Below are 8,463 nucleotides of genomic sequence, written 5' to 3'. Positions count from 1 at the left end.
TGCTTTTGTTCTGTCATTTAATAAAAATAAAATTTCAGTAAAATAAAAAATAAACTTAAAAATTAATGATATCACCACCCTCACACGTATGAAAACATAGCACAAAAATAATGTTTATGTTAGAATGTTAGATCTAACACGTTTTCTAACCTCTTTTCTAACCATGTTGAATTCATTACTTTATAACTCTCTTCCTTGGTTTCTTTTTAGTTGCTTTCTTCACGTCTGTCTCCAGCTTAACTGTCTTTCTTCTTCGTCCGTAATGATACCAGTTACTTCCACCAGTCAATGGGTCAAATGGTCTTTCGTAAGGGTTTCCATACATTCCATAGGGACCATACGGAAGAACTACTGGTGGAGAAGAAACATTTTCTTTAGTTCCATCGACTCTATTTAAATGCATTGTTTCACCTTTCATCTGGTCATTAAAGTCTTTTGCATGTTTTGCAAACTCATCGTCCTTTCCTAAAGCATTTTCTGACTCAGTCGCAACCAAATTGGATGCTTTATTTATGAGCCCTATTTTATTTAATCTTAACTTCTTTGCAACCCAGCCTCCAATCTTTCCTTTATTTGCATCTAATGTCTTCGAAACTCTTCCTCCACTCATTTTATTTACTGCGTCATAAGCCCCAAGTGCTTTTGCTCCAAATGCTAATGCTTTTGTTCCCATTGCGCCTAAAGCTGCCCAAGCTACCATTTACACCATATTAAAATCATCTCTCTTCAATATTATCTCATAAAAGTTCTCTTTACTGGAGAAAGTCAATGAAACATAAACATTCTCATTCATAAACTTCTTTCTTATCTCATCTATACGCTTCAAAATGTCTGAACAATTGCTAACATCTTCTACAACAGTTATTTCATCATGAATGACCTTTAAAAACAAGCTCATTTAATATGCTATTAAAATCATCTCAATAATGAGTCCATCCTTTCCGTCTTTGGGTAGCACAACATCTTTCATTGAAGAAGGTTCAACAAGTCTTATATTAAACTTACTGACAAAGTTTGTTATACTATAATGCTTCGGCGGCGAATACATATAGTTTGAAAGACATAATATAGATTCTTCAGCAAATTCACTTATACTGGATTTTATAACAATGTTCTCACGAGACCAAATACCACCAATTGACAATCTTGTAAGCAATCCTGCTGAACCTTCTACTGTAAACGTCGATGGTAACATTCCACGAAGGTCATCTATTGACATCGTTGAGTCACTGAATTTAAATATTTTCTTAAAGCAATCGTCATTATCTAACCATGCAATAGCTTTGAAGTTTTCATTCGAATATACATCTGCTTCATTAAATGTAAAACCTGACTTCTTTGCAGAGACGACTTTAAAATCTATTGCATTTGTTTCAAAATTATACGCTATGGTAACTTCTGAAGGTAATGGGTGTCCTTCCGCAGTCAGTTGTTCTCTCACTACCGTTTGAAGCTTTGTGTTAAAAACTTTCATGTCATCTCCTGTGTCTAGGTTCACATACACAGCAATAGGAAAACTATCTTGCTTCTTTGTCTCATCATTATATCTCAAAACATTAAAGTTCTTCAATAATATTGTCCTTCCTGCTGGAATACTTCTAACTTGTCTTATTTCAATAGCTTTCTCACCTCCTACATACTCTACCCAGTGTCTTGGATATTCATAAGTATACTGACTTTCTTGAATTTTGGTTGGTTTCATCATAACGTGTTCATAGTATATCTTTATACTCTTGTCAGTTAGACTCGGTGCTATGTTCTGAATATTTCTGACTTGCATTTTTAATGGAGATAAAATGAAGCATTTAATACATGACGTAGATGAAGACATGAATGAAACTACAGACAAACTTAACTCTTCTCTTATTCTTCCTTTCAGTAAGGACTATGAGTTCTGTTCAAATGGTGTTTATTTCTATTGTGGAAAGATGGGGTCAGGTAAGACATTTAACCTCATTCGTCATATACTCATAACAGAGCGTTTAGGTCAAGATTCATATTATGACCAAATCATTATATCAGCAACTTCAGACTCTATGGACTCAACAGCGAAAACATTTATGTCAAAAGTTCAAGCCTCTGTCGTTAAAGTTCCAGATAGCGAACTCATTGAATTTCTTCAACGTTACATTCGACGTAAGAGGAAATATTATGCCATCGTTGAATTTATACAGTCAGGAATGCAAAAGACTTCAGAAGAGATGGAAAGAATTATTGACAAACACCACTTACGTCAATACTCAGGAGTTTACGATATGAAACGACTTACAAACTACATTCTGTCAAAACTTTCAAAATACCCCTTCAAAAAGTATCCTTCAAACACTCTGCTCGTTTGCGACGACTTCGCCGGAAAAGGTTTAGTGTCAAAGCCTGACTCACCATTAGCTAACATCATTACTAAAGTCAGACATTACCACTTAACTGTAGCAATACTTATGCAAACATGGAGGTTTTTAGCTTTAAACATAAAACGTCTCATAACTGACTTCGTTATCTTTCAAGGTTTCTCACGCTATGATATTGAACTCATTTGGAAACAGTCAGGTATAACATTACCTTTTGAAGAAATTTGGGAAGCATATAAGTCTCTCATCTCTCCTCGTTCATACCTTGAGATTCATATCATGACTAATACCATTAAAGTCAAAAATATTCCATGGGAACGACCAACATTGTTTTAAAGTTTAACCTTCAATTGACTGATGGTAAACAAATTCCATGCATCTCTGTCGCCATTTCTGTTAATATTTTTGCTGTCATTCATATCATCCACTTCCCCATCCGTTAACTTTTGAGGATATGCGTTAGAATAGCTGTTCTTAAATGAAGGCTTTTCACCTTTTAGCGCATAAACTCTATAACTTTCTGCATACTTTATGTTTGAACCTCCTGAGCCATCATTGACATAAATTTTTATAGGCTTCCACCCTTTGTTCATGTTCCTGCTTCTTCCCTTAGCTCTTTTGTTCAGTAGTTCTACATCTTTATACACAGCACCTGTCTCAGTGAATTCAACAATATTTTCATTCGTTAGCTTTACATTCAAACCCTTGTCGAGTATATTGTTCATTTCATACATATAAAAGGTTTTTATTCTATATGAAATGAGAAGCAAATCCATCTTAGCTGGTGCCGTTAATGTTCCAATTGAACCAACATCAAATGTTGACTCACGAACGACAAACAATATTGTCATAAAGAACTATAGTTCGGAGTGTTTGAAAGAAAAAGAACCAGAACTTAAGTCGGGAGGGCTCAAAGAGCCCATCTTGGCGCATGGCGCCGTGAATTTAAACTCAGCTTCAAACGCTAACGCTACATCAGATGTTAAGTTAGAGTATCCACCACTGGACCAAATTCTTTCAAGAGAAGCCAACGACAACCCTTACACAAATGTTCAAACAAATCCTTCAGATAACGTAGACCATTACCTTCTTCAGTTATATCAAACTATCTTACTCAAAGACGATAAGAAGCTTTTGACAAATCTTATAAGCAAGAACCAAATAATTCTAACAAAGGAGGACCTTGAAAATGTTATATCACGAATAACAGGGAAACAATGTGTCATTGACTATCTCGACCCTGAAATCGAATGCTGTGGTCAAACGCCACCATTCATGAAAATAGGTAACATCCGCATCATTGAAATACCAGGTACTCCAGGAGTTGAGTTTAAGTATAAATATTCGAACGAGTATACAAAACTTTCAACAGAATATAAATTATGTTTGAAATATGTTTTAGTAAATTAAAGCAGTCAGGAGGGCTCTTTGAGCCCATCTTGGCGCTTTGCGCCGTTAGTCAAAAAAATTTCAAGTTAGCAATTTGTAATATCTATCCAAAACTTCTTCAACAGTATCGAACTCATCTTCATAATGCAAACCTAATCTTATTGACTTGGTGCAGTTCTCACTAACACAATATAGCGCTTTGCGCTCGGCGCCTTTGACGCCTTTTTCTGTTCTCTTGACTGACATAACTAACTCATTTGTTTCATCAAACAGCAACAACCAAAGTTCATGACCTAATACATAACATTCATACTTTATATTTTTAGCTCTGAGTTCTCTTGTAAGCTGTTGCATTTAATATTTTCTAAAAAGTCTACTTCAACAGTCATTCGCACTGGTGCCTTCAGTTCTACAGGCTCTCCTTGAAAGTCAACTAGTCTGAATTGCATGTCTTTCAAATTATGAGGACTAATGCGAACCCATTTACCTAAATGAGTTGCTATGACAGGAACGTTTGGAATGAACATTGAATTTACTTCATAACAGAAAGACTTATATTCTACTGAACCTTTACTATTAACTCCTGAAATACCTGTGACATTAGCTATTTTTGACTCAATGTATAAACAATTGCCATAACATACGTATGGAACAGATTTCATCTCAATCGTTTTGTCAATACTTTTCAAAGGAAATGTCATATGGTATGCTCCCAGAAGCAATTGAACTCTATGACTCATTCGTGTTATCTTAAACTCCTTCGCATAACTGAACTTCAAAACTCCTGCAATAAGTTTAACATTCATTAAGTTTTCTTCGTTCTCCTTGTTTATTGTAGTATTTATGAGCGCATTTAACACTCCAGCTAATGTTTCCATCTTATATTCTACATTATTGTGAAATCTTATTTCATGCTTCTTTCCATCTATTTCAAACTCCATGAAATCTGTTTCATCTGTTATGACAAAAGTTGCGATAGTATTGAAGTCAACAACTCTGAAAGCAAGCGCTTCATTCTGAAGACCTAAGTTTGTTTGTAGCTTTACTGTTCCGTATTCGTTTGGGTCAGTACTTTGCAAATAGAACAACATTTTATTCTCATTAAAATATGACTATTGCTGCATATGCGTATGAAACAAATGAAGCAAGAAGAGCACATGAACTAGTAAACGAAAACTCAACTTTAACCATTGAAGGCAATGATTTAGTCATTGACGATGGAAAAACTAAAAAAGTCATTGATTTCGATACTTTTAACACTTATGACCCATTCATTACAATAAGTAAAGTTCCTATCATAAATGATGGAACGGTGCAATATATAAATTCTACAGTAGATGCCTCATTAGTGAAAGTACTGAATGTTCTCATTGAATTGTTAAAGAGCTTTCGATTTGACGACAACATTAAATGCCTAAAGAATTTAGTCATGAATGAGAAACAAATATTAGGAGTTGCTGGTAGCAGTAATGATGTACACCTTATGACATTAGAATATTATAACGAACATAAAGATGAACTGAAAGGAGAGAAGGGTGACACCGGACCACAAGGAATACAAGGACCTCAAGGAATACAAGGACCTCAAGGAATACAAGGACCTCAAGGCGAAAACGGTTTGGATGGAAAGGATGGAAAGGATGGAAAAACTGCTAAATCATGGATATGGGACCTTATAAATACTGGTTTAACAGCTGCTTCATATGGAGTTCTTCAATACCAAATCGGAAAGATATGGGCAGTACTTGGTGAAGAAGCTTTAGATGATGTTAAAAATGCTTTGAACTTCATTTCAAATGGTTCGGATACTATTAAAACTTTATCTGGTTGGATGCAAGAAACAAGGAGTCAAATAGATACTGTAAGACGTATAGCAAACAATGCACGTACGGGATTGGATACTTTACGAAAAGCACAAAATACACTAAAGGAAGCAAATGATATTCTTGGCTCAGTATCAGACATGCATGAAGATTGGCTTAAAGGTATTGACAAATCTTTAAAAAATCACAGTCAGTCTATTGCTGACTACAAGAAAAGTATAGATTTTTTACATAGTGCTATGGACGTACATGATGGAAGCATAAGGAACTTACTTAATGCTAACAATAACTTACCAGGAACTATTAAAGCATTTATAAAGTCCTTTGTAAAACCCGGTGCTCTAACATTTAGGTCTTTGAGAGCAAGAGCATTGAAGTCAAGAGATGCAGAAACTCCAACAGAAACTCCAGAAGGAACTGAAACAACAGAAACTCCAGAAGAACCACCAAAACCAACAGCTAATGAAATATTGTTCGAATATTTTCCAAGGTACTCTGTTCTCATTGCATACATTCAAGAAATACTTAAGAAAGCAGACTTGACTTTAGGAGATGATGAAAGTTCTGTATATCTTTCGTTCCAATTCCAAATAGCAGAACTTTTGAGACAGATATGCTTAATGTATGACAACATCTCTGATTTCACAAGATATGACGACGACCATGACCCCGAACACGGTGAAGAAGAAGTTTTACAAACATCCATTAAGACAGGAAAGGTTTTAACTCAAAGTCTCATTATTGACACCAAAGATGGCGAAGTGGACGTTCTTCAAGAGCTGAAGAAAAATACTTCTTCGGGAGGTGGTGGTAGGCATGAACTTGAAATAAATGAGATAGAAGAGAAATTAGCCGAAAAAGCAGATAAAGAACATAAACACAATATCTCCGATATAAATGAACTTCAAGCTACATTAAATAGTAAAGCGGACAAAAATGAACTTGACGCAACGAACAAAGTTTTGAAATCTCATAAACACAATATCTCCGATATAAATGAACTTCAAACTTCTTTAGACAATAAAGCAGACAAAAACCATGTTCATTATATAAGTTCTGATGAACAGATTATAACGGACTATCATGGATATTTAACACAGGGTGAAAAAGTGAATACGAAAAATGTTAATGAAAGAAGATATAAATTCATTCGTGCTAAAGGTTATGACATACACTGTACTGTACAGTATGACACAGGTATAGCACCACAATCATTTGGTTATAACGCTGAAATTTATGCTTCATACTTCTTTGTTAACGGTGTATTAGTTGAACCAAGATTTACTTTGAGAGTTAAGTCAAAAATAACTTTTGAAGATGCTATTAAAAGTAAAGCTGACAAAACAGAACTTGACGCAACGAACAAAGTTTTGAAATCTCATAAACACAATATCTCCGATATAAATGAACTTCAAACTTCTTTAGACAGTAAAGCCGACAAAAATCATACACATAAATCCTTCACTACTGTTAGAGCAGACGACATAATATTGAACTATGATTTGGGTTCAAGTGCACCTTTAGAGAATCCGAGTACAAGCGTAAAAGATACTCTTAACAATTTAGATAAGAGTTGCAGGAATATCGAAGGTCATGCCAGAAACTTTGAAGCATATGAACTACCAGCAATGTTAGACAGTAAAGCCGACAAGAACCATACACATAAATCCTTCACTACTGTTAGAGCAGACGACATAATATTGAACTTTGACCTTGGTTCAAGTGCACCATTAGAAAATCCAAGTACAAGCGTAAAAGATACTCTTAACAATTTAGATAAGAGTTGCAGGAATATCGAAGATCATGCCAGAAACTTTGAAGCATATGAACTACCAACAATGTTAGATAAGAAAGCAGACAAAACAGAGCTTCAAACATTAAAGACAGAAATACTTCAAACATTATATCCTATAGGCTCTATTTATACGTCAATGAATTCAACAAATCCAGAAACAGTTTTAGGTTTTGGTATGTGGGAGCAGATTGTAGATAAATTCTTATACTGTGCGAACTCTTCAAAGCAAACAGGAGGTTCGAAGAAAATTACTGAAGCAAACCTTCCACCGCACACTCATACAGGAACTACAAACACAACAGGTAGTCATTCACATTCAATAACAAAAAGAGGTTATACAAATCTTGCAGCAGGTTCGGATAGACAGGGAATGCATAGATATGATATTTCAAGTGACCCAGTAGATTCAAGCACAGGTATTTTCTGTGGAACCACAGGAAATCATTCACACACTTTCACAACAAATCCAACAGGCTCGGGTGAAGATTATATGCCACCATTTGTGACTATATTCGCATGGTACCGCGTTCAATGAACGCGCTTGAGCCTAGAATAAAATCTTTAACTTTACATAAATGAGCTTGAAAGAAGTATTCGAACAACATCCATGGAGGTCTTTTAAGAAATTCAATGAAGCTGCAAAGAGTTCGGGATTTACTAACAGAGCTGAAGTGAAAAGGTTCTTTGACAAAAATGTTGTACATCAAACAAAAATAAATCCTTACGACTACTTTTTACCAATTTACTCCAACACTCCTGACGCATACCAATTTGACACTCTCATTCAAAGCAGAAAAGGAGGACATAAACCATTCCTCATCTTCATTAATGTTAACACTCGCAAAGCTTTTGCGTATATAATGAGAAATAAAGGAACTCATGAAGTGTTAAGAGTTTTACAAAAGTTTGTAGCAGAACATAGCCCAAGTATTTTAACATCAGACCAAGACGGTGCATACCTCAGCAACGAAATCACAGAATTTCTCATTAAGCATAACATAACTCACTACACTACTGAAGACCATAACCATAACATACTCGGTATCATTAACCGCTTCATAAGGACTCTCAGAGATTTAAATCAAGAGCGAGACTTTACCGAAGAAAC

General features: G+C 35.1%; 2 protein-coding genes and 6 pseudogenes across 8 annotated transcripts, besides 1 other annotated feature; 6 read left to right on the top strand and 2 right to left on the bottom strand.

Annotated features, from left to right (window-relative positions):
- Positions 1-38: 38 nt before the first annotated feature.
- Positions 39-8,461: a mobile genetic element.
- On the bottom strand, positions 237-700 carry TVAGG3_1065000 (annotated as a pseudogene). Its single transcript has one exon. A coding segment is annotated over exon 1 (464 nt).
- Positions 1,830-2,358, top strand: TVAGG3_1064990 (annotated as a pseudogene). Its single transcript has one exon. A coding segment is annotated over exon 1 (529 nt).
- TVAGG3_1064980 (uncharacterized protein) lies at positions 3,108-3,758 on the top strand (the record flags this gene model as incomplete). Its single annotated transcript, XM_053888419.1, has 1 exon — positions 3,108-3,758. The coding sequence occupies one exon, from the start codon at positions 3,108-3,110 to the stop codon at positions 3,756-3,758; it is 651 nt and encodes a 216-aa protein (XP_053744453.1).
- Positions 4,052-4,615, bottom strand: TVAGG3_1064970 (uncharacterized protein; the record flags this gene model as incomplete). The annotated part of the gene is made up of 1 exon (XM_053888418.1): positions 4,052-4,615. One exon carries the CDS (start codon positions 4,613-4,615, stop codon positions 4,052-4,054), a length of 564 nt encoding a protein of 187 aa, XP_053744452.1.
- On the top strand, positions 4,846-5,375 carry TVAGG3_1064960 (annotated as a pseudogene). The gene has a single exon. A coding segment is annotated over exon 1 (530 nt).
- TVAGG3_1064950 lies at positions 6,181-6,997 on the top strand (annotated as a pseudogene). Its single transcript has one exon. A coding segment is annotated over exon 1 (817 nt).
- TVAGG3_1064940 lies at positions 7,189-7,780 on the top strand (annotated as a pseudogene). The gene has a single exon. A coding segment is annotated over exon 1 (592 nt).
- Positions 7,931-8,335, top strand: TVAGG3_1064930 (annotated as a pseudogene). The gene has a single exon. A coding segment is annotated over exon 1 (405 nt).
- Positions 8,462-8,463: the final 2 nt, after the last annotated feature.

This window comes from Trichomonas vaginalis, assembly GCF_026262505.1.
Source record: "Trichomonas vaginalis G3 chromosome Unknown ctg_37, whole genome shotgun sequence".
In the NCBI taxonomy this organism is placed as follows: domain Eukaryota; phylum Parabasalia; order Trichomonadida; family Trichomonadidae; genus Trichomonas; species Trichomonas vaginalis.
This window is presented reverse-complemented; position numbering and strand designations above follow the sequence as displayed.